The sequence below is a fragment of the Natator depressus genome, chromosome 15 (genome assembly GCF_965152275.1).
Source record: "Natator depressus isolate rNatDep1 chromosome 15, rNatDep2.hap1, whole genome shotgun sequence".
Taxonomy (NCBI): Eukaryota; Metazoa; Chordata; order Testudines; family Cheloniidae; genus Natator; species Natator depressus.
This window is the reverse complement of record NC_134248.1, coordinates 17,843,357-17,870,217: the sequence shown is the minus strand read 5'-3', so window position 1 is coordinate 17,870,217 and position 26,861 is coordinate 17,843,357. Positions and strand designations below refer to the sequence as shown.

Below are 26,861 nucleotides of genomic sequence, written 5' to 3'. Positions count from 1 at the left end.
AATTTCAGTATGGTCAGAAGCACCAGTGTTGATGGTATTAGGCCATGGATCTCTCTTGTAAGAATATTCAGCTTATCCTTTCAACCATACAAATTTGTTACAGTTTATCCAGCGTGTACCAGATCTACTTGTCATCAAACATGGACTGAGTAGCACTTTATGGTTGAGAGTCATATATCCAAACTAGATTAGTGTGCAAGTCAGGGCTACGAATCTTATCTAGTAAGTTGCTAAGGACTTTGAACTCTCTCCTGAAGTATTTATTGGCCATTATTCGTTTCCTGACAAATAGCTAAATTAGGGTGTAGTTAAAGCATCTGATTTCTGACTGAGAGTCCCAGCAATTATCAGAAACTGCCTTTTTAGCACGGATCGTTATAAGTTTCTAGACTATCCAGTTGCAGTATTGTTATCTGTCACCCTTGTAGCCCGTTTCTCTCGTCACTGTGTTCTGGTGGTTGTGTGGCTACAGGTTTTTTAATCTTGCTAAACACAGACAAATGTGCTCCAATAAGTTTCTTTTGTTACTGTCAAGGTTCAAAAGATTTTTTCACTTAGTGAAAAGAAAAGGAGGACTTGTGGCACCTTAGAGACTAACAAATTTATTTGAGCATAAGCTTTCGTGAGCATCCGATGAAGTGAGCTGTAGCACACGAAAGCTTATGCTCAAATAAATTTGTTAGTCTCTAAGGTGCCACAAGTCCTCCTTTTCTTTTTGCGAATACAGACTAACACGGCTGCTACTCTGAAACCTGTCATTGTGCAAATTCACTTAGTGAGTGCAAAAAGTTTTTTCTTTCCTCCCACCATTGCTTATATGTTTGTCTTCACAACAGGATGACAAATTATCGCTTGCAGTGGCGACTGGTTTGTTACATGTCTGTTTGCGATGTACTCCGTGAGATTTGCTGGGGCGCAGGGCAGAAAGATGAAGTTCCACCGCATGGGGCCGAAACCCAGGGCCCTGAGCCCTTCCACCTGGGACTGAAGTCGAAGCCTGAACAACTTAGCTTCCTGGGAGGCTCCTGTGGCATGGGATCCCAGGCAATTGCCCTGCTTGCTACCCCCCTGTTCCGGTCCTGGTTTTTATGTGCAGAAAACCAGTTGTTGTGGCCCAGCTGGGCCATGGAGTTTTTTATAGCATATTGGGGGAGCCTCAGAAAGAAAAAGGTTGAAACCCCTATTCTGTCTGACTCTCCATACAGAGTAGAGAAACCTTTAGATATTTTCTGCGTACCTCTTTGTGGAGATAGGCTTTAGCTATATTGGTTAGGAATGACTGAGAGCTCAGCTATGTACCCTCCATGAGGCTCACTCTCACGCTAGCCAGCTGTAACCAAAGCAGATCTACACTGACACACTTCATCATTGATGTATGTCAAATCCAGATTTTCCCAGCTGTCTAATATCATCTGCCAAGCATAGATGGGGGCATACAGAGTGCAGTTTGCTATTAGCTGGGTGGCAGCTGTAAAGTCAGGCAGTTGTGACCATTTAAGCATCAACTCTCTTCCAAAATAAGTATCCGCTCCTGGATTTACAGTAAGCCTCCCAATAAAGATGGCATAGCCCATTGTACAAAAGCGTTCTAGGCTTTATTCCACTATAAAGGCTCTCCTCCAGCTAAGAGCTTGTGAAAATCTTTGCACCTGCTTCAATTAATTGGTTCCATATAGAAAGGTTGACATCTACTGACAGTTATGGCCTTTCGTTCTGCAAGCCATCAATCAAAGAAGCCACTCAGTATATGTCTACACTGCAGTTAGCTACCGGGGACTGGCCCATGCCAGCTGATTCGGGCTCAGGCTCTGGAAGTCTCCCACCTTGCAGAGTCCTAGAGTCTGGGCTCTAGCCCAAGCCCGGATGTCTATATCGTGATTACCTTACCCCAAGCCCTGTGAACCTGAGTCAACTGACATGGGCCAGTCCCGAGTGTCTAATTGCAGTGTCAATGCAGGTCTTTAATTGCAGAGTAGGCAGACCATCAGAGGCCCCAAGGGCACTGGAGCACAGCTCCCCTCCAAGCGCAATTCCTGAAGGGGAAATCAAGCTGAGAGTTCCTCTTTTTTCGCTCACATGTCTAGAAGGGAGAGCTAGCCCATGAGTTGCAAAGTCTGTATAGGGCCCATGGAATGTTTGGGGCTGCAAGCCACTGCTTCCATTGCTCATACTTAAGGCTAGCCCAGCATAGTAGCACAGTGTTAGCATATTGCAATGTGAAGATCTTGACAGAGGGTTAGGAATAGGCCTGGAACTGGTTGAGGATGAGCTCATAGCAGGATGGTGGTCTGACTTTGGGATGGGTCCATGAACCTATCAGCTCCACTGGCAAAGACTTCAGAGCCAGTAGTCTGCACAAAATGAGTAGCGGCTGACTGTTTCATCTTTTTTGTTTTTTAAACAAAGAAACCAAGGAAACTGAATGTACAAAAACTAGAACTATTGTTAAGGTTGCAACATCTTGTTCTTTTGTAAACAAATGTGGCTAAGTTAACATTGTATACAAACTTTTGGAATTTCCTGATTTTTGTGTGCTTGGTTTTGTGAACTTAACATTGCATCAATACTACTTTTTGTGTTTTATTATTATTAGTAGTAGTGGTAGTATCATCACTTATTATTCTTTGCACTTCTGTAGCACCTTGGATCAGACGATCTCAGGTTACTTTACAAACATTAATTAAGCCTCACAATTCCCCTCTGTGGTAGGTAAATATTATTCTCCGTTTTACAGACTGGTAAATTAAAGTACAAGATGTAAACTTATTTTTCCGGGGTCACACCAATGAGCCAGGATTAGAATCTAATATTCTGGATCTCAATCCTGTGTTCTAAACCTTAGACAATGCTTCTCCCTTGAATGAATGTAGAGATAAGAACAAATATCCTTGTAAATCACAGTTTACCACCGTTGACATAATTTTCTCATCACAGTAAGTAAAGATTGACGTGACATTCTAAAAATTAGTTATTCCAAAGGTAGCCTATCGCAGGATCCACAGCAGTGCCATCCAATTAGAAAAAATAGGCTAATCTAACCTGATGCTATTATCGTTTTTTTAAAACGAGTCTTAGTTCAATTATAAAATCCTTGTACCATAACATTGCTTTCTAGGCCATATGTCCTTATTTAGAGAGAAAATGATTGCACCCTTAATTCAAAGGGAATGTTTCCCTCTGAGCCAGAATTCAGTAAAATGTATCAAAAAATTGTGGAAAAGGGCAAGCAAAGAAAATCAAATTGCAGTGTGTGAAACGATTTAAGAAGGGACCTGGGGAATACATAATCTCCAAACTGCCAAGTTAGAGCAAGTATAAAATATACAAACAAGCCTGATATTTTTCCCAGTTGATCTCATTATGCGGTATGCTTGGGATAGATAAATTCAGTTAGAATGCATTAAGGCTGGATTTTCAAGGAAACAAGTCAGAAGTAATATGTTTAGCTGATTCCACCTTGTTTTGATACATGGGCTTTTTCAAGTTTAAAGAAGTGCATTTTTGAAGCCAAGTGGTTTGTTTTGTTTCAAGCATTAAAACGAGGCAACTCAGTGACCATTTTTTTCCCTTCTGGAAAATGCTTTAATTTCATCATGCTCTTTAATAATCGGTAGTAGACCTCTGAACAGTATATATCACTGCCACTTATTGTTGCCTGCTTAAAATACACTGAACTAGCTTCAAGTGCAATCCCTTAACACAGTTTCATCCACAGAGTACTTTTTTCCTAATCTCCAATATATTTTAATTAAATTGTCCATTTATATTTATTAAGCCAATTTGTTGTCTCCTAATGCAGAAGGTTGCTATTACTGATATAGTTTACCAAAGAGAAGCATTAGCTTAGCTGTGCATTGATATTAAAATGGAAGAGAATGCAAACAAAGAACTTCTCCCAAAAGTTTTGCGAAGGGCTTGTCTACCCAGGGAATTCTCAGGGAAGTTAGTGCAAAATAGCTAGGGTGTGAACTGTTCCGCACACATCCCTGTGTGGTCACCTATTCTGCACTAAAAGGACCTGTTTGTGGTTAAGGTTAATCCACTTCCAAAGTGGATTAATCTAAACCACAGAAAAAGCCACTCTTAGTGCATAATAAGAGTGGCAAAAAGCCTGGAATAGCTAGAGCTGAATAGTTATTCCGCACTAGCTCCCTTTGTGGACAATGTCAACAAGCCCTTAGATATCATTGTCCTTCGGAGTTTGATAAACGTGTGTGTGTGTGTGTGTGTGTGTGTGTGTGTGTGTGTGTGTGTGTTGGAAAGGGGACAGACCTTGAAATAAGGACTTTCCAATCTCAATAAGTGTTTGGAAGCAATAGCCGTTCTTACCAGCTCTGGTAGCCTCAGGTTAGACATAATCTCTGGAAGTAAGAAACATAACTGCAAGGAATGCTTAGTCTCTGGACTGCCCCTCCAGAAACACTGGAAGTAGATCTCTTGGCAAGCTAGTTTATAAGGCTGTCCATTATACGCCGAATCCATTCACCGGCAGTATGGCATAGATATGTGAACTGTAGAGATAGGTCTGCCCCCAGAACTCCAGATCCAGAAGCTTGGCTCCAAACTTTTCATGTTGGGGTTAATTCAAGAGAAAAGTATCTGCTTTTCTTTGAGCTGCCTCCTCCGACTTAAGTTTTGCCGATAAATTGGAAGGAAAACGGAGTTCATCTGAATTTTGTTGGCTATAGTTGATTTGTCCCTTCACACAACACAACTCAAAAGCTGATTTGTCAGAGCTTTTAAAGCAATCAAACTATTCCCTCAGGTTACCTTTGTGTTTCCCAGAGGACACAACATGGTGGAACACCATGTGGAGCGCCGTCTGTCATTCTTGTTTGGATTTGGAAGCGCGCATGTTCAGTATTGTTTGTTTGTTTGTTTGTTTGTATTATCCTGGCACCAAAGAGCCCCGGACATGGACCACCAGGATCCTACTGTGCTGTGCGAACAGGACCAAAAGACACCCTCTTTTTCTGTCTCCCAGTATATCTAAGTGCTCACAGTCAGAACACAGGATGGGCAGCTGCCATCTCTACCAGGTTCTTGCCCAGTAACAGAGGCAAGAGGATTAATGGATTAATAGATCCATCTGAGCCACCATAGAAGATGAATATTAATTATGCTGTTCCCCCAAGGGCATTGCTTTCTCTACTGCTTCCATGATGCAGCCCCCAAATCAAGCCTCACTAAAATTAGAGACTGTGTCTGCAGAAGCCTTCCTAAAAAAAAAAAAAAAAAAACCTTCTCACAAAACCAAAAATGACAAGGAGTTAAAAACCAGACGGCTGTGGCTTTAAGAGAGATAAAAAAGTGTTAGGGAATGGGAAAAAAATCCCACAGCCTGTTGTAGCAGCTGTAGCTTCAGATCGTGTGGAAAATGAAGGCAGATGATTCAATTTGGCCTGTGCCCCGAGTACATTTCCAAATGCTTCTGTGTGCGCGCAAGATAATGAACAAATATATTGAGATGGCACAAGATCAGTCCGAGTTTGCCGCTGTGCAAGCCATGGAGCTCCCAGTAGGAGCGAACTAGCTTTGCTAGGTTAATGGGGGTGAGGGTCGGAAAGCCCAGCACCTTTCAGAACAACTTAAGAAAAGAATTTGTCTCCTTTTGCCCCAGGCTCCCCATGGCACTCAAACGGAGCTTCTGATAAATCAAAGTGTATTTATTAATAACGAGCAGGGGCAACATGCCTGTGATTTGAAAATAGGGGCACCAAATTAAAATGGGCTTTTCTATGACATCGGAAAAGCGTAGGTAAATGGAGAGTGGAGTGATCTATTATGATTAAAAAGCAGGGTCTGGGAGCTAGCACAGTGATAAAGAAAAAAGCCCTTTTGTACAGGGAAGACCCCATTCTGTCCACGCACATCTTTCCCCCTCAGGAAAAAGAAGCAAGGGGGGCGGGGGAAGGCAGGTGCACTAGAGAAAAACAGAACTGGAATATAATGAGAGCTGAAGTTATCGCTGGAATGAGTTATGGTATTTAATCATGCTACATGTTGTCCAATGGCATGAGATTCATAATTCTTGGCTCTGAATGTGGTTCGGGATTGTCCATGAGCACCTGGAGCATGCCGACTGATTGTGGCCTTTCATACCTATCCACACCACACACACACAGACACTCTTTCTCCTGCCAAACCAGCCCCTAAGCAGAAATGGCTGTTTGGGATTCCTCATATTCTGAAAGCTGGGCCTTTGGTTGATTGTGAGAATTGCATTGAACTATAGAGATGTCCGGGACCACTAACTGCCAGCTTTGCACCATAATGTGCATGTTCTTTGATGGGTTTCAGAGTAACAGCCGTGTTAGTCTGTATTCGTAAAAAGAAAAAAGAAAAGGAGTACTTGTGGCACCTTAGAGACTAACCAGTTTATTTGAGCATGAGCTTTCGTGAGCTACAGCTCACTTCATCGGATGCATAGCATATCGTGGAAACTGCAGAAGACATTATATACACACAGAGACCATGAAACAAAACTTCCTGCCACCCCACTGTCCTGCTGCTAACAGCTTATCTAAAGTGATCATCAAGTGATCATCAAGGAAGGCCATTTCCAGCACAAATCAAGGTTTTCTCACTCTTCCCCCCCCCCCCCCCCACACAGACACACATACAAACTCACTCTCCTGCTGGTAATAGCCCATCCCTCTTTGAAACCTCTCTTTATAATGCGCATGATAATCAAGGTGGGTCATTTCCAGCACTAATCCGGGTTTTCTCACCCCCCCCTCCACACACACACACCCCCCCTCCAAAAACCACACACACAAACTCACTCTCCTGCTGGCAATAGCTCATCTTACAATGTGCACAGCAATAATCCAAGTTTAACCAGAACGTCTTGGGGGGGGGGGGGTTTGTAGGAAAAAAACAAGGGGAGATAGGCTACCTTGCATAATGACTTAGCCACTCCCAGTCTCTATTCAAGCCCAAATTAATAGTATCCAATTTGCAAATGAATTCCAATTCAGCAGTTTCTCGCTGGAGTCTGGATTTGAAGTTTTTTTGCTGTAAGATAGCGACCCTCATGTCTGTGATTGCGTGACCAGAGAGATTGAAGTGTTCTCCGACTGGTTTATGAATGTTATAATTCTTAACATCTGATTTGTGTCCATTTATTCTTTTACGTAGAGACTGTCCAGTTTGACCAATGTACATGGCAGAGGGGCATTGCTGGCACATGATGGCATATATCACATTGGTGGATGTGCAGGTGAACGAGCCTCTGATAGTGTGGCTGATGTTGTTAGGCCCTGTGATGGTGTTCTCTGAATAGATATGTGGGCACAGTTGGCAACGGGCTTTGTTGCAAGGATAGGTTCCTGGGTTAGTGGTTCTGTTGTGTGGTATGTGGTTGTTGGTGAGTATTCGCTTCAGGTTGGGGGGCTGTCTGTAGGCAAGGACTGGCCTTTCTCCCAAGATTTGTGAGAGTGTTGGGTCATCCTTCAGGATAGGTTGTAGATCCTTAATAATGCGTTGGAGGGGTTTTAGTTGGGGGCTGAAGGTGACGGCTAGTGGCGTTCTGTTATTTTCTTTGTTAGGCCTGTCCTGTAGTAGGTGACTTCTGGGAACTCTTCTGGCTCTATCAATCTGTTTCTTCACTTCCGCAGGTGGGTATTGTAGTTGTAAGAATGCTTGATAGAGATCTTGTAGGTGTTTGTCTCTGTCTGAGGGGTTGGAGCAAATGCGGTTGTATCGCAGAGCTTGGCTGTAGACGATGGATCGTGTGGTGTGGTCAGGGTGAAAGCTGGAGGCATGTAGGTAGGAATAGCGGTCAGTAGGTTTCCGGTATAGGGTGGTGTTGATGTGACCATCATTTATTAGCACTGTAGTGTCCAGGAAGTGAAAGAAATGAGCTCTCAAAAATGGATACTCTCATTAAAAACCAACCTTCCACACAAACTTCCTCGTGGCTGGATTTTACTAAAACTAGACAAGCCATTTACAACGCACACTTTACTTCTCTACAAAAGAAAAAGGACACTAAACTTTCTAAACTACTACAGGCTACAAGGGGCCACAGCAATGGTCCCCTTAACCCACCCAGCAATATTGTTAACCTATCCAACTATACTCTCAGCCCAGCAGAAGCAGCTGTCCTATCTCGGGGTCTCTCCTTCTGCCCCTCCACCCCCTCGAACATGATACAGTTCTGTGGTGACCTAGAATCCTATTTTCGACGTCTCCGACTCAAGGAATATTTCCAAGATACCTCTGAACAACATAATGATCCACAGAGGCCTGCCTACCAACATTACAAAAAGAAGGATTCTAGGTGGACTCCTCCTGAAGGTCGAAACAGCAGACTGGACTTCTACATAGAGTGCTTCCGCCGACGTGCATGGGCTGAAATTGTGGAAAAGCAGCATCACTTGCCCCATAACCTCAGCCGTGCAGAACACAATGCCATCCACAGCCTCAGAAACAACTCTGACATCATAATCAAAAAGGCTGACAAAGGAGGTGCTGTTGTCATCATGAATAGGTCGGAATATGAACAAGAGGCTGCTCGGCAGCTCTCCAACACCACTTTCTACAAGCCATTACCCTCTGATCCCACTGAGAGTTACCAAAAGCATCTACAGCATTTGCTCAAGAAACTTCCTGAAAAAGCGCAAGATCAAATCCGCACAGACACACCCCTGGAACCCCGACCTGGGATATTCTATCTACTACCCAAGATCCATAAACCTGGAAATCCTGGACGCCCCATCATCTCAGGCATTGGCACCCTGACAGCAGGATTGTCCGGCTATGTAGACTCACTCCTCAGGCCCTACGCTACCAGCACTCCCAGCTACCTTCGAGACACCACTGACTTCCTGAGGAAACTACAATCCATTGGTGATCTTCCTGATAACACCATCCTGGCCACTATGGATGTAGAAGCCCTCTACACCAACATTCCACACAAAGATGGACTACAAGCCATCAAGAACACTATCCCCAATAATGTCACGGCTAACCTGGTGGCTGAACTTTGTGACTTTGTCCTTACCCATAACTATTTTACATTTGGGGACAATGTATACCTTCAGATCAGCGGCACTGCTATGGGTACCCGCATGGCCCCACAGTATGCCAACATTTTTATGGCTGATTTAGAACAACGCTTCCTCAGCTCTCGTCCCCTAACGCCCCTACTTTACTTGCGCTATATTGATGACATCTTCATCATCTGGACCCATGGAAAAGAAGCCCTTGAGGAATTCCACCATGATTTCAACAATTTCCATCCCACCATCAACCTCAGCCTGGTCCAGTCCACACATGAGATCCACTTCCTGGACACTACAGTGCTAATAAACGATGGTCACATCAACACCACCCTATACCGGAAACCTACTGACCGCTATTCCTACCTACATGCCTCCAGCTTTCACCCTGACCACACCACACGATCCATCGTCTACAGCCAAGCTCTGCGATACAACCGCATTTGCTCCAACCCCTCAGACAGAGACAAACACCTACAAGATCTCTATCAAGCATTCTTACAACTACAATACCCACCTGCGGAAGTGAAGAAACAGATTGATAGAGCCAGAAGAGTTCCCAGAAGTCACCTACTACAGGACAGGCCTAACAAAGAAAATAACAGAACGCCACTAGCCGTCACCTTCAGCCCCCAACTAAAACCCCTCCAACGCATTATTAAGGATCTACAACCTATCCTGAAGGATGACCCAACACTCTCACAAATCTTGGGAGAAAGGCCAGTCCTTGCCTACAGACAGCCCCCCAACCTGAAGCGAATACTCACCAACAACCACATACCACACAACAGAACCACTAACCCAGGAACCTATCCTTGCAACAAAGCCCGTTGCCAACTGTGCCCACATATCTATTCAGAGAACACCATCACAGGGCCTAACAACATCAGCCACACTATCAGAGGCTCGTTCACCTGCACATCCACCAATGTGATATATGCCATCATGTGCCAGCAATGCCCCTCTGCCATGTACATTGGTCAAACTGGACAGTCTCTACGTAAAAGAATAAATGGACACAAATCAGATGTTAAGAATTATAACATTCATAAACCAGTTGGAGAACACTTCAATCTCTCTGGTCACGCAATCACAGACATGAGGGTCGCTATCTTACAGCAAAAAAACTTCAAATCCAGACTCCAGCGAGAAACTGCTGAATTGGAATTCATTTGCAAATTGGATACTATTAATTTGGGCTTGAATAGAGACTGGGAGTGGCTAAGTCATTATGCAAGGTAGCCTATCTCCCCTTGTTTTTTTCCTACAAACCCCCCCCCCCCCCCCAAGACGTTCTGGTTAAACTTGGATTATTGCTGTGCACATTGTAAGATGAGCTATTGCCAGCAGGAGAGTGAGTTTGTGTGTGTGGTTTTTGGAGGGGGGGGTGTGTGTGTGTGGAGGGGGGGGGTGAGAAAACCTGGATTAGTGCTGGAAATGACCCACCTTGATTATCATGCGCATTATAAAGAGAGGTTTCAAAGAGGGATGGGCTATTACCAGCAGGAGAGTGAGTTTGTATGTGTGTCTGTGTGGGGGGGGGGGGGGGGAAGAGTGAGAAAACCTTGATTTGTGCTGGAAATGGCCTTCCTTGATGATCACTTGATGATCACTTTAGATAAGCTGTTAGCAGCAGGACAGTGGGGTGGCAGGAAGTTTTGTTTCATGGTCTCTGTGTGTATATAATGTCTTCTGCAGTTTCCACGATATGCTATGCATCCGATGAAGTGAGCTGTAGCTCACGAAAGCTCATGCTCAAATAAACTGGTTAGTCTCTAAGGTGCCACAAGTACTCCTTTTCTTTTTTCTTTTGATGGGTTGTGTCTCAAGAAGAAGGTAGCATTTGTCCATGTTCTAAGCAGTGGTGGAGACAAATTCTGCCTTCAGACAAACCTTCAGTAGTATTCACGCCCTGATTAAGCACAGCATTAAATGTGTACTTAAGAGTTTTGCTAAATATGGATGGACTTAAACACATTGCTGATTTGGGACCTAGATGAGGGTGAAATTTGGCCCTCGGAAGAGGTAAATTTTCAATATGCTTGGAAGGATTAGATTTGTATTGATAAATGTTGGTAAACGTTAGTTTCACCATACTCACAAGAACAGGTGGAAAAATATTTCTATCAATAATGATTGAAACGTACAGGTTGGCAAAGTCAGAAAATGCTTCTTCAGAACTTAATGGAGTTTGATTTTACAATTTTTATTCTTATATTTTGACATGTGGTATTGACAATTTGTGTTATAAAGCTTTTTAGCTTGTTGAATCTCAGCAACTACTGTAATTAACTATCTGACCCGCCCCTATAATTTCTACAACTGTGAAATTTAAACAGATTAAAATAAAAAAATGCTTAGAACCCATAATTTTGTATAACTCTGAACATTTGCAATCAGTAAAAAATCTAAAAAAAAAATTGCTGAAAAATAAGCGTGGTTATCCATCAAAAGTATAAAAAAACCCAATTTTTTCCAAGTCTAATTATCAAACCTTGTAAGTCTCCCCCTTGTTTGTATTGCTGCTCTGTTTTGGTTTAACTTTCCTAAAGGGACATTGTCGACCTGAATTTTTTTAATTGACTGACTAAAACAAAAGGGAATGTCCTAAAAGAGCTCTCTTTCAAAATTACGACTTGATGTTTGTTTTCAGTTTTTTTAGTTTTTGTTTCCTGCTCCCCTGATGCTTAGAATGGTGTTTGGGGCAGGCCCAAGATCAACACTATCAAATAGACTCAAACCTGGCCCTGGTACACTGCTGCCTGCTGCTTCTTTACTTTCTCTTTCAGCTTTGTGGCTACTTTTCCTGGAAACACCATATTGCAGGGCCTGGAGGAGGCGTGCGCAATCAGCAAAACGGAAAAAAGGGCTATCTAAAGCGCTGTCAAATTCACCAAATCAACAAACTGAAAAAATAGGGTTTTTTTCCCTTTATTCTCTTGTTTCTAATAATTCTAAGGCCTTCCTGTAACAGTAGTAAGCACAGTATTTTCAGGTGGAAATGAAATTTTCAAGTTTTCCAGGCATAAGTTATCCTGAACTTCTAGACTCTGGTTTTGTTCACACTTTAAAAATACATAAAGTGGTTGATGTTAGGGTAGTGTCTGTGTAAAACGTTGGCACTGTTGGATGCTCCACTTGGGCAGGGCTTCTCAATCCTTTTCTTTCTGAGCCTCCTCCCCACCCCCCCCAACAGGCTATAAAAGAACTCCACAGTTCTCCTGTGGCACAACAACTAGTTCTCTGCAGGTTACGGAGTGGCAAGCATTGCAATTGCCTGGGGGCCCCTGCCACAGGGGGGCCCCCAGGAAGCTAAGTTGCTCAGGTTTCAACTTCAGTCCCAGGTGGCGGGGCTCAGGGCCCCGGGCTTCAGCCCCATGCAATGGGACTTCAGCTTTCTGCCCTGGGCCCCAATGAGTCTAACACTGGCCCTGCTTGGCGTCCCCCCTGAAACCTGCTTGCGGCTCCCCAGGGGGCCCAGGACCCCTGGTTGAGAATCACTGCACTAGGGCACAGCAGCTTACTATTGCTGCCAGTCAACTAAGGCTGTGTTTACACTGGCACTTTCAGCACTAAAACTTTTGTTGCTCAAACCACACCTCTGAGCAACAAAACTTTTAGCACTGAAAAGTGCCAGTGTAGACAGCACTACGCCACCACCCCTCTTTTGGGGTTAGGGTGACCAGACAGCAACTGTGAAAAATCAGGATGGGGGTGGAGGGGTAATAGGAGCCTATATAAGAAAAATCCCCAAAAATAAAATCAGGACATCGGGTCACCCTATTAGGGGTGGTTTTGTTTTATTGCTGGGAGAGCTCTCTCCTGGCGAGAGAGAGCGACTACACAGTGCATCTTACAGCTGCAGCGCTGTATAGTACGCTGTGTAGACATAGCCTAAATTACTTCCTGTGACCAAATGGCGCAAGTCTGTGCTACACTGTGGAAAGTCCAGGTTCAAATCCTGCAGAAGACCCATTGTGAAGCAACAAAACAGGGGGAAAGTGTGCATCCTCTGGCTTTGTTACATTTAGGGCTTTTGTGCAAAGATTTCATGGTCTCCTAGAGCTAGGACCATTCAAAGGGATGGAAAAGGGATGTCAGTATGCAAAGTAAGACTCAGCTCAAGGATACAGCCAGAGGGAATTTTTATAGCTGAAACAGCAACATCCAGAGAAACTGATTAAAAATCAAAAGGAGGACTTGTGGCACCTTAGAGACTAACCAATTTATTTGAGCATGAGCTTTCGTGAGCTAGAGCTCACTTCATCGGATGCATACTGTGGAAATTGCAGAAGACATTATATACACAGACACCATGAAACAATACCTCCTCCCACCCCACTCTCCTGCTGGTAATAGCTTATCTAAAGTGATCACCAAGTTGGGCCATTTCCAGCACAAATCCAGGTTTTCTCACCCTCCGCCCCCCCACAGACAAACTCACTCTCTTGCTGGTAATAGCCCATCCAAAGTGACCACTCTCTTCACAATGTGTAGGATAATCAAGGTGGGCCATTTCCTGCAGAAATCCAGGTTCTCTCACCCCCTCACCCCCCTCCAAAAACCACACACACAAACTCATTCTCCTGCTGGTAATAGCCTATCCAAAGTGACCACTCTCCTTACAACCTGCATGATAATCAAGGTGGGCCATTTCCAGCACAAATCCAGGTTTTTTAAACCGCCCCCCCCCAAAACCCACACACACACAAACTCACTCTCCTGTTGGCAATAGCTCATCCAAATTGACCACTCTCCCCACAATGTGCATGACAATCAAGGTGGGCCACTTCCAGCATAAATCCAAGTTTAACCTTGGGGGTTAAAGTTTAAGTCTGGGGGGGAGGAAAAAACAAGGGGAAATAGGCTACCTTGCATAATGACTTAGCCACTCCCAGTCTCTATTTAAGCCTAAATTAATAGTATCCAATTTGCAAATGAATTCCAATTCAGCAGTTTCTCGCTGGAGTCTGGATTTGAAGTTTTTTTGTTGTAAGATAGCGACCTTCATGCCTCTGATTGCGTGACCAGAGAGATTGAAGTGTTCGACTGGTTTATGAATGTTATAATTCTTGACATCTGATTTGTGTCCATTTATTCTTTTACGTAGAGACTGTCCAGTTTGACCAATGTACATGGCAGAGGGGCATTGCTGGCACATGATGGCATATATCACATTGGTGGATGTGCAGGTGAACGAGCCTCTGATAGTGTGGCTGATGTTATTAGGCCCTGTGATGGTGTCCCCTGAATAGATATGTGGGCACAGTTGGCAACGGGCTTTGTTGCAAGGATAGGTTCCTGGGTTAGTGGTTCTGTTGTGTGGTATGTGGTTGTTGGTGAGTATTCGCTTCAGGTTGGGGGGTTGTCTGTAGGCAAGGACTGGCCTTTCTCCCAAGATTTGTGAGAGTAAAAATCAAGCAGTCAAGCCAGGAGCAACTTCAAGAAACAAGCTTTTGACCAGTTCACTAATCTCCAGATCTGCAAAAAGTGCCCATGAAACTGATGCATCCATTTAGCAGAACTCCTTGTCCTCCTAGTTCAGTCCTGCATGTGGCTCATTAGGGTAATTACTGATGAATTAAAGCAGCTTGGCTCAGCACTCAGGCTGCTGGTGTGTGGGCTCCCCTGCTGGCAGGCAGCAGGTGTAAATGAACAAGATCTGTCAAAAAGGCTGATGACCCTCTTAATTCACAGCAGCAAACGGGGGACAGAGGTAGTACAGCAAGTTTAATAATTGATATTTACTCGGAAAGGTTAATGGCAGCAGTGATGCTTCTAATTTGTTTGCCCGTGCTAGACCTTGTCAGGTCAAATTGTCTCAATTTGTTCCTGTGTGTAGGTGTAGTTTCTTTCCTCCAAAGTTTATTAAAGGGAAACAGGTCAGGTGAGGGAACAGGGGGGGATACTACTGCTCAAGAAAGATTGGGTTCACTTCGGTAACAGATTGGGTGAGACCTTGAACTTGTGAGGTTTCCTTCTTGTTATGTGTTTCTGGTGAATATTTGAGTTTGAGATTAAGGAATTAGTAACATTGGGAATGGTGGACTCTCTTTTACTGTCTCTTTCTCTCTCTGTCTCTCTTCCCTCCTCCTCTACAACCTACCCTCCCTCCCCCCCCCCCCCCCCCGGACATGTCCAGATGTGCTGTAATCTCAACCCTGAACAGCACCCTCTCTGGAGCTAAGCGGTATTATATTCTCCAGACTAGCTCAGTAGTTGGCCTCAGTCTGCGAATAATGCCCTGCACATTCACTGGGAAGAAACCGAGGCGTTTTAACTGCTGCAGTCCCAAGTGTTGAATGGGGGCTCTGTACGGTATGTACTAGAGCATTTCACTGTTGAGTGTGTGCACTGAAGCACCTCAGTGTTATACTGAAGGGCGCCGTCTCCATGGGCATGGAGTGACAGTGCCCTCAGCGGGTGTTAACATATGCTGGAACCACCAGGAAATATCTCTGGCCACTGAATTGCAGATTATGCAATGAAATTGCACCCAGGGAAACAAGGGAATTTTATTGCCATTAAAAGTACCAATTTGTACAAATCAACATTTTAAATACTGTAATTTAAATAGAAGCAGACTGATATGAATAGAACCTATTAATAAATTAAACACTTCCTTCCACCCAGTATTTCACAAGGAAATTAACAGAATAATTTGTTAGTAGATGATCTCAGGAAAGTGGCAGTGAATGACATTTCAGTTTTGTTCTTCCTCCCCCTTTCCTCCCCTCCCCTTTTACAGTCTTTGCAGAATGAAGTGCTGGTATTGCTGTGATTTGAGACGTTATCCCTTTTACTTAGTGTCCTGGGTTCAAATGTAGGCAAGATCACAAGTGAAAAGGTGGAAGGATAGTCCAGTGGCTAGGGAACTAACGTAGGATTTAGGAGACCTATGTTCAATTTCCTGCTCTGCCAGACATCCTTAAGAGGCATTTAGGGTCCTAGTGTGATTTTCAAAAGCATCTAGGCATGTAACACACATTGAAATCCAGGCGGTTTAGGTGTCTAGATGCTTTTAAAAATCCTGTTAGGTGTCTAAATACCTTTAAATATCTGGCCCATAAGCCTCTCTGTGACTCAGTTGTTGGTCTGTAAAATGAGGATAAAAGCATTTCCCTATCTCAGAGGGGTAAATACACACATTGTCAGGAAAATTACATTGAAGCTTTTGAGGTGATGGTAGCTTGTCGAGGAATGAGTTGCTCTGTCTCAGTAGAGAACTATGACTTCTTTTATTATTACATAATGTTACTGCATACTGACTGGAGACTCCACAGTAATATCTCACACAGTAAATTTGATTCCACATAAACAAGCAGTTTCACTCTATTAGGGAGGCGAGGGGAGCTTTGTTTCTTTTCTTTGAGACCCCTGATGTGCTTCTAAACAAGTAATGGTAGCTCAGTATGGGGATGGGAGCCTTCAACATGTGTGTATTATTAATTCCTCACAGTTAGGAGTATTTTCAATACTGAAGTGGTTCAGGTCTGAACTGAGGTGCATTAGTAGTAGATTGTGAGGGAAATTTGCCTATTGTCTTCCTGGTCATAGCTACTTGGCTCAGCCTGTCCCACTTCCATGAGTGCTAAATTCACCTATTCATTGAATGTTAACAAAAAGGGATGCAGAAACAAGTGGGTAAGGCACTCTTTGGAAAAGTCTCATGAACTCAAGAGCATCTTCTCCACATTGCAGTGAAATTATAGGTTTGAACACATTTGAGAAACTGCTTTTGGTGACCTCAGGAACAGGTGATGCAGCAATGCCTGAAAATCCTCTGTTTGTTTTTCATTGCTCCCTCTAGATGAAGGTTCCTGCAAGCAGAAGTGGCAGAAATAGCGAAGAAGACAGCATCAGGGAGGCCACGAGCTCTCAGCGGAGCAGCTCGAGGGACCGTCTCAGTGATGTAAGTACCAGAATCAAGCGCCGCTTCATTGCAGCAATTCCCACTGCTGACATGGCTTTTCATAAATCTCGCTGAACAAATGTTGGCATCCAGAGGTCACTGTGTGATAACTTTTTTTTATGTCATGATTGAGTGTTATGGCATAAGTGGTTGAGCTGCCTTGCAAACACTATAATCATGGTGCAAATAATATGATAAGTGAAAGATCAGAGATGGGAAAACAAAATGGAATTGTTATTCCTAAGGGGAAAGATGGCTTGAGATTTTTTTAAAGAAAAAAGTTGTGTAAAAAGCTTTTTACAGATGCTTTTGTTTTTAGCTTCTGTACAGAATTATGGTGGAGGCAAAGCTGGCTCACCTATTGTTATGCTTCCTGCCTCTGAGAGATGAGGAGCATTTTTTGAGTGGTGGTGGAGAGCTGCCTTTCTCTTAGGAAACTCAACTCTACTTTGAGTGAAATGTTATGATAAAACAAAAGTAAATGGTGCCTTCGTGTGTAAACACACAAATGGGCTTTTGAGTCACCAAGAAATCAATGGCAGTGCTGGGATAATTTTATGTGAAGGCTTTTTGTGTTAGCAATTAGCATTTCGCCTTCATTAAAACATGATTTTTTACTAATTAGGACCTTTCCCGTTAGGAGAGATTTAAATGAGGAACAATAATCAAACGCTGGCACAAGCATGTCTGAAATATTAAATTTAACATTTCAATGGCAAGCCACAGAAATCCCAGAGCGAGCGGTTTTCATGTTGAGTTCTATTAATGTAAAATATGCTTCATAACTAAAACCTGTCACAGAAAACGGCTCACACCAGCCAAATTCAATTGGACAGTTAATTTAGCTTTAAAATTGAAAACACTACCTCTGCTTCAGGATGCAAAAGGAAGGAGGGGGAAAAAAGCCTTTGATAAGTGTAATGTATTTGCCATTAAGTCTTTCAGAGCCTATTCTACAGGAGAAGAAGGGGGGGGGAGAAAGAGGGGAAAAATGGCTCCCACAAATGTGTTTAAAAGCTGAAAGTATTTATTAAAAATGTCAGCAGAAAAGTGCTTCTGGCAGATTAAAGCGGGATTCGGCTTGACAGCTCTGACAGGGAAATGTGAGGGGGGAAAATTCTCTCTACATGTTTTGAGTGTGAATGGGGTGCTGTAAACAGCCTACATAGTGGGAGGAAGGAAAAAAAAATCACTGTTCCTGTGATTTGCTTCTAGAATAAAGAATCTGCGCACACTGGAGAAGAAAAAGGGGGAAAAAATCCCTTAGGGGAAAATAATCGTGTGTGTGTTTTTGACTGTGTGTTTGGACAGTAATAGTCTTTCTTTTTTTTTTTTTTTTTTTTATAATTCTCAACCTCTAGTCACTCTTGACAAGTATGTGATCTGAGGCAGCTGGTAACACTGACGCTGCTTAATACAGCTGGGGGAAAGAAAAAAAAAAAGATTCAGACCTACCAATTGATTTCAGTAGTTTAGGTCAAAGTATTTAGATGGCAACTGGTTAGCCAGTCTCACAGGTTCCTGGATGAGCCTGTAACCTTGTAGGTGGGGAGAGAGCTATTTTCTCTCCACACCCACCACCAGGGGAGACGAGTTATATGGGCCCATGGTGCCCAAGCTCCAGCAATATTCAGGGTCTGGGGGCCCGGCTCCACCAATGTTCGGGGCCGGGTTTCTCCCCAGGGTCTTCTTCGCCTGCCGCCCCCACATGCCTCCCCCGAGCATCCCTGCCTGTGCCCTGGGTGGCTGCCCCTTGCAGTTCCATGCTGCGCTCACCTCTCTGCCGGCTCCCGGGGTCTGCCGCCGCAGGGTTCTAGCGCCCCCCAATCACTAGTACCAGGGCAGGCTGAGTCTGACCCTGCCCTTCCGCCTCAGATGGATGGACCCTTCCCTTTTCCAGCAGGACCCTCCACCGGCCCCCCACCTGCAGTCACTGCTCCTGCCCCATGCTGGGCAAGGGGTATCCCCATCCCCCACCCCCAGTGAGGCTACAGTGAGGGGCAGCAGCAGGGGAAGAGGTGTTGGCAGCCCCCCACCCCCATGCACCCACCACAGGGGAGGCAAGGGGTCTTCCTGGACTTGAGAGGGGTCCTAGGAGCATGTGCAGTGACAGTGGTGCGAGGTGAGTGTGCTGCTGGGGATGGGAGGGCTGGGGGGAGTCCTCCTTTCTGGCCCCAGCTGGTGGCACCTGCCAAACTCCTCATCCCTGACCCCGCCCCACCTCAGAGCCCGCACCCCCAGCCAGAGCCTTCACACACACTCCCGCACCCCAACCCTCTGCCCCAGCCCACAGTGTTACAGCATGAGAGCATAAAGAACTTGAGCTTCATCGAATGTCTAACTCTGTAGGCTCCTCACAGGGACTTATTCATCCAAGGAAATTCAGTGCGAGTCGGGTGTTCAACTCTTCCAAGCTCCTTGGAGACTTCCAGCATGGTGCCTGTGGGCAGGAGCATACAGGAGAACCTCGCTTATGTTGCTCTAATGACCCAGCGACCCATTACAAAGGATGCAATTTTTCCAGTTAGTGACTAATGAAATAGTTTGAAGAGCGAGGTTTATGAATCACAAAATGCCCTTAGTTCATTATTTCATGATTGCAGTTGAGTTTTATTTTACTTTTTACAACAATTCATCACAAGGTAGTAAATGCTATTTAGTGGCAGTTACAAAGTAAGCCTTCAAAGGCTGCACTGTTGCAATCTGCTGGTACACTCTTGCAGAGAAGTGGGGAAGAAGACCCAAGATTTTTTGTGTGCATGCTATGAGGAGTGTGGATTAACACAGGATTCTACTGTCCAACCCATATGGCTCTATAGATGCATCTCCTGGCATGGATGGTGTGCAATTGAACGGACTTGACCCCTTATGTGTGGCACTCAGAGGATTAAACCCCCATTGTGCACTAAAGATGTAAAGGGAAAGGGGTTTTATTTTCTTCCCCTTTAGGGGCCGCTGGAGGGATTACAAATTGAGGCTCTGAAATGCAATTGTCCTAGTGCTGTTACTTTTTCTTGCCGACATATCATGCTGCCTCAGGCATCTGGCCCGTTGCTTGCTCAGTCCAACTAGCTGTCCTGCTGTTACTCAGTGTGTTTGGGCTCAAAACAGTCTTGTGATGCCTGCTTTGTAATGTCTTCATCTCCCACCTCCATCCCTATTAACTTGTGGCAACAACCAGAGTAAATGAAGCAGGTGCTAGCAGATTTGGCTGCTATACTGTGGCACAGCAGGTGTGCAGAGGAATGTGTGCATTAAAGTTACTGCTCTGGGAGCACTGTTGGGCCATCACACACATTCCTTAGTTGCTCCTCTTTCACTTCAGTGCAGTTCTGCATTTAGGAGGTGCTATTAGGAGCAACTTAGTTTCTTTGTATGAATTGTTTCTTGAGATGACTTATTTAATGGGGTGCCAGTAAGATGTGTTTTATTTACATTAATGCATGTCTTTAGTCTCTGATGGACCATGAAGGCAAGAGGTAGCCTGATCTGTCATGAAATAATTACACCCTAAAGGAAACTGAAGTCAAATGATTGACTGAGTCTCTCTCTCTCACACACACACACCCGTGCACACCCCCTTTCTCTCACTCACACTCACTCTGCTTTGGCACAGTGAAATTTCCATGTGGAAAGAGCACTAAAGCTTTATAGTATAACAATGATACTCTGTGTTGTACAGTGCATCTTTCCAGATGTTCCTGGGAGCTCCGTTTATTATAGATCATTGAGGGGAAAATGTATATTTTGGTCTAGTGAACTGATCTCTGACTGCAAAGATTTGATTTGTTGGGACTGGTTTCTCATCGATATGATACGCCTGTTATGGGAAAATGAAGTTTTAACCAATGTTTGCATGACAAATAATTCTTATTTAAAGGGGTGGGGAAGGATGAGAATTTATACTTGTTTGTACTTGCAATGGTCAATGGTAAATTCCCTTTTAATGTATTACAAAGCAAAGGTCTCTGCAACACATGTTCTTGGTGTCCTATCAGGTTCCTTTTAAACCAACACAGAGTCAACAGCTTTTTTCCAAAACAGGATTTTTTCCTATCTTTCACAGTAAGGTAATTTGAAAGTTACCAAAGAACTAAGAGACAGATAAGCCCATTGCTGCTTGTTATGTTGACCCAAGTAAAGCTGGGAGGTTTGGGTTTTGCTCCCCCCGCCTCCCCGCATTCTGTAATTGTCCTAATCTTTTCTGATGTCCCAAACAGTGTAAAAAATCCACACAGACCTTTGTATAATGGCTTTAAAAAAGGTTTTATCTTTTTCTTGACCCATCAGCTTAAGAACTGCCTGCATTTTAATGGATTTTCTCCCTCACTAAATTGAATGGATCGTCCCTCATTATCATTTAAATAGAACCCTCACTCCCTGTGAACATGGAAAATTTGAATGTGGTAGTGGAGCTGTGATGATTTGAAATATTTGCAAGGTGGGGAGAGGGAGAGGAGGAGGCAGCAGAGGACAGAATTGCTGAATGTAATTGTCATGGATTCTCAATTTTGTTGCCACAAGATGGGAAAATAGACTAATAATTGTCTTCCAACCCTAGTAGAATAGTTGCCCTAGTTAGCTGAAGCTAACACTCTAATTGTCATGGGGGCACCTAGATGAATGAGGATGTATGCAGGGCACAGCAAGGGCTAAATTGAGTGATATACTAAGGCAAAGAGCAAATTGGCAATTATTGGCCCAGCTGAAAAGGTTGGCAGGTGTGCTGCTTTCTCATGAGCCCTTAGGGGGAAATTGGAAATATAAAATATCGACCATAAATACTAGCTGATTAGGAAATATGTTGCAAGAGGTGCTGGCCACTTTAGAAACAAAACTCTCTTTTGCAGGAGATTGACTTTAGGCTGTGCACAAAAATACAAGCCCCTCTAGTAAGTCATTTCGGGCTTTTTCTCTCTTTTCTCCCAGCTGCCCGCTTTGAAAATGTTTTTACAATGTAACAAGCAAACAGAAATCCCTGTGTTAGAAAATGCTGAGTCCTCCCCCGCCCCCCGAATGTTTTTGGATTCGTGTTGAACATATTGCATAGTCTAGATGTGAAATCCTTTCTCCAGTAGAGGTGTACAATAAAGCCCTAGTGATTTTCCAACTGCACATATATTGCTCTTCTTTGTGTTCCATCAGGCTTACTGTTTTTCTCCCCTTCGTGTTCCTACACTATGTACTACATTGCCCCCTGCTGGGGCAAATGGATGAGAGCCGCTGCAGGTGTAATAGCAAGTGCAATACTGTATGCCAAGCCAATGATCTAATGGGTATGCTTAGGGCTTAAGTCCCTTCCCAGGACAAGGATCAAACATCAGAAGCAAAAAAGGTCTCCACTCTTATTTGTCCACTTCCCAAAACCATCACTTAGTTTGGCACATGTCACTTCACAGTCTTAGCTCGGGATAGAGGAGGGGGTTTGGAAGAGAAATAGCAAAGGGTGCTTAGAGGTGAGGAATAAGATGCATTGATAGTGCTCTTTGGGGCTCAGGAGTGGAATAGCAAAGGTGGTGTAGCCTGGGAAGATGGTGCATTGGAGGAGCTCCATTGGAAGCCTAGGCTTCCAGTATTTAGACTGTAAGCTCTTTGGAGCAGATGTTCTCCCTTATTTCACATTTATACAGCGGCTGACAAAATGGGGTCCTAATCCTGAATGAGGCTGCTGGATGCTGTTGTAATACAAATAAATAGTGCTAGCTGAAATTTAATAGTGAGAGGAATTGCAAGTTAACTTGGAGGTGCATTCAAGTGCTGTTGTGGGGCTGAGGAATGGCTAGTAAAGGACAGGGCAAGTCAGGAATTGGATGCATTAACAAAGCTTATGTGGGAGGACAGGAGTAACAGAAGGTATCGTCAGTTGGCAGAGATGTGTATGGAAATTTGCATAGCATCTGAAATTTTTTTTAGTATCTTCATGTTTTCTTGATTGACTACTGATCTGACCCCGGAGGGAGAGGGACAGTGCTGAAATGGATGTACTCACACATGCATACCAGCCAAGGCCTGCCTGTGGATAATTGTCACGAGAAAAACAATTTAGAAGCCCCACACAATGACTGTACACTGAGCAGAGACTCACTAACAGAGCTATGGGCAGGAGTGTAGTAAAGAAGGAGCAAGAGTTAACAGGGGTGAAAGCAAGGTCATGAAAAGGAAAGAGGATTTAGCTGAGTTGGGCGGGAATAGAAGAGGGATGGTCTTTTATTGCAGGGGGAAGTGTGACCTTACAAGGTGAGCCCAAGCCTGGGAATCGAGAACGTCTGAAGCATAGTCACTGATCTTCCTCTGACTCCCGGCGTGGCCTGGGCCAAGTCATCTTGGGCATGACTTTCAGAAGGGCTTAACATCAGGGTGTGTCTACATTGTAAAGGAAAACTTGTGGTGCCAAGTCTGATGCCAGGTCAACTGACTCAGGCCAGTGAGGACCTGGGCTCTGAGACTTGGTGCCATGGGTTTTTCTTTGCAGTGTCGACATACCGTATAGTTCCAGTTGAACTCAGTGAAAACTGCTGGGTGCTCAGGCCCTAAATTTCTCAGCTGAAGTTTCCCCATGTGTGAAATGGAGAAACACATTTTACTGACTGGCTTTGCAGGGTGATATGAGGATGAATTATACTGATTTGAATAGAACTCTTTGAGAAATGCTAGATAAGAGTGGAGTGGTGTTATTTGGGAGGTGGGTACTTTATACTGGTAACCCCAAAAGTTCCATGACTCAGGCCCCCGTAAATGATTTTTAACCCAAAATAGTAAATTTGGGGTTGTTTAATTTTTTTTTTTTTTTTTGGTTTTTGACCCTTGAGGATGCACTTGAGTCACATTTTCAAGCGCTTCTCTTCAGGTATGAGGACTAGAAACTTACTTCTTTTAAAACAAATGTAAGTTTAGATTCTTTTATAATGAGTTGTTTCTAGGAGCTGGGGCTCTAAACAAAACCTCAAACATTGCAAGACTTGCGCTAAAATTGCGAGAGTTGGTGACACTTGTTACCTGTAGTGAGGTTTGTAGCAACCTATGTGGGATATGGAGGGAGGAGCCCAGGTTGCGTTAGGGCAGAGTTTTGTAGGAGGCACCAAAAATCCAGTCTGTTTGCACATGGCTTGAATGCCAGTTGCAGTTGTAGCATCTCTGAATAGTTCTCTCAATAAAAACTAGGTTAGTTTTAGAAACAGTCATCTCATGTTATTACCCAGAATGCAGTGTATGAAATAAGGTTCACACATCACCAGGGATCCTAGTTTTCCATGATAAAAAAAGCAAAATTCTCTGATTTAAAAAAAAAAATCCGCATTTTTCTGTGATTAAAATGAAACGCTGAACTTTAGTTTCCCTGGCCACAATGTACATATAAGTGTCAGTGGAACACAATGATATATTGTAAGTTGAGAGCCAGAGCCCCGCCACCCAGAGCTGACAGCAGAGCCTTGCCCATTCTCCTGATTATCCAAATTTTTGATTATCCGATCCGGCCCCGGTCCCAATTAGTTCGGAAAACCCAAGGTTCCACTGTATCTGTGTTTATTTTTTTCACAAAATGTAAAAACTAAAGATTCTCTGTAAAAACGCAAATTCTGTGTTTTTCTGTGGCAAACGGATTTCTAGGATCTATCTGACCATAACTAGTCATCAGTTCTCTTTCCTTGTTGTTTCTGTGGCTGCTAGTGCTGGGATTCTAATGCCCTCTTTCGTAGGAGGCTCTTTTTTTCCTAAAGCCAATTACAGATGTTTAGAATTTACATAATTTTATATCTATTAAGAAATCCTTCTAGTTTTTAACTGTTGCAAACATTGAAACTTCTTTGTTTATATGAGCATATAAAATAGGAAAATTAAGGAAAGAAGATGAATCAAGTTTTGGATAACATCCAGAAATCACATTGTGTTGTGGTTATCCAGGCAGGTCCTGGTTTCTAATCTGAATGAATACTTGACGCACTGTCTGACATTTGGCAAGTCAATTGACCTCATTGCGTTAGCACAGAGAGGGATGTGACTAATTGCATAAAGATGCTCCTGGTTAAACTATAGGCTTATTCCCAGCCTCTGTTGTCCCCTCCCTCCCGTCCAAAGAGTGAGGTCTGGATTTATAAAGCCCATCCTGGGAAATAGAAATACTAGATCCCACCAGTATTTAAAGGCTGAAGTTGAACTAACACGATGGTGATGAGAGTGTTATAAATCCCTGGAGGACAGATGGAGAATTTTACCTCATTGTATCTCAACTCATCCTGCTTCTAAAACTGGATAAATGGCATGGTGATTTTCTAGGAGTTCTAAGATTTGGGTGACGCTCAGTGTCACAACCTCCACGTCTCTCTTGTGTATCTGGGCCTTAGCCTTTCTGTGCCTGAGTTCCCCATCTCTAGAATGGGAATAAGAGCACTTCCATTCCTCATAGAAGTGTTCTGAGGATAAGTACATTAAAGATTGTGAGCTGCTCAGATACTATAGTGATGGGGACTATGCAAATTTCATAATAAAAAGGATAGGTAAAAGCTTAATACCAAATAGTTACTATCCCCAATTTGTAATCTATGTCATGACTCTATTACCCAAACTATCAAAGGGGATATCTCTTTTGCTTAATCAAAATACAGTGGTATGAAGACATTTGTATTGATACAGTGAGAGTGACTCTTAATAGAAGCTCTTAAAATCCAGCTAAAGATCTTTGGCACAACCATAGTTTTGTCATGATTCTCCCCGACCCCCACCCCAAATTACAAGCAATGCAGTGTTTGTCAGGAATAAAAGAAGAACTTTTGAAAACAAAATTAGTGTGACAGGATGGCTCAAGGGTATTGGTAAGGGGATAATAAAGCCTTTCAAATGTAATGGGTACATCTACACTGCAAAAAACACATGGCAGCAAATCTGAGCGCGGATCAACTGACTCAGGCTCATGGGCTCGGGGTGTATGTGCGATAGGGCTAACAATTGCAGTGTGGATGTTCGGGCCTGGGCTGGAGCTCTGAAGTCTGTTGAGGACGGGGTGGGTCTCAGAGCTCAGGCTCCAGCTTGAGTGGGAAAATCTATGTTGCTATTTTTAACCAAGTAGCGAGATCCTTCCTAGGACTCACTGCAGTGGAGGTTTGTTTTTCAGTGTAATTGTACCCAAAGTCAATGGTTCAACTCCATTCGAGGTTGGAAAATCACTGGAAGGCATTTGACACCCCCTGTGACCTACATAGAATGAATTATTATTTGCATCTCTGTTCCTTATGGACAGGTGCCCATATCAAAGTGTCACCCAATCACAATTAATGCTAATTGGCACCCTTGTTGGCAGACAGGCGTAGGATTAATTGGGCATGAATTACCCTCTGCTTCTTAGATGTCACCCCTCTAGAGCAGGGTAGACATAGATTAGTGGGCAATATGAAGAAGTTTGCACTGCTAGTTGTTTCACAAATGGCTTGTTATTTTTACTGTTTGTTTACTACTTCGCACTTCTCAGAGCTTGCCCAATGAAATTGACACCAAAAAACCATCTCTCTCTCATTTTCAGGCAGCACAGTGATGCAGCATTATGTTGTTTGGGTAGCAAACCAGGAGAAATGCTTATTTGGTAAAAACAAAATTAAAACAAGGTAAAATGATTTGCTTTGATTCATGTGGGAGAGGCCTGTATTCTTGGTACTGGTGCTGCCAGGTTCTGTTTCTGCTGATAGTCACGTCTCTGTGTATGCAGTGATGATCCATTACATAAGGGTTGAGTAAAGGCTTCCGGACTTGGGCCTGTCGGTGTGTTTAAATGGATTATCCTGAAGTAAAATCAAAAGGATCTCATTTTAGGAATGCCAATAAAATGCATGGATGTTACTCTGATACTCGTACGGCACTTTTCGTTCAGGGCTTCTAGAGGTTCTGAATGCAGCAGTTGGATATAGATTGTTTTTAAAGAATTTTGAGTGTTCCCGGTTCTCCCAGGAAACAAC

General features: G+C 43.6%; 1 protein-coding gene across 7 annotated transcripts in view; it reads left to right on the top strand.

Annotated features, from left to right (window-relative positions):
* The window catches only part of FBRSL1 (fibrosin like 1), a 740,088-nt gene that overhangs the window by 337,711 nt on the left and 375,516 nt on the right, over window positions 1-26,861 (top strand). For all 7 annotated transcript variants that reach the window (XM_074972522.1, XM_074972528.1, XM_074972526.1 and 4 more), the window contains exon 3: window positions 16,816-16,917. In XM_074972522.1, the coding sequence (XP_074828623.1) occupies window positions 16,816-16,917 (102 nt within the window). The remainder of the gene's footprint in view (window positions 1-16,815; window positions 16,918-26,861) is intronic.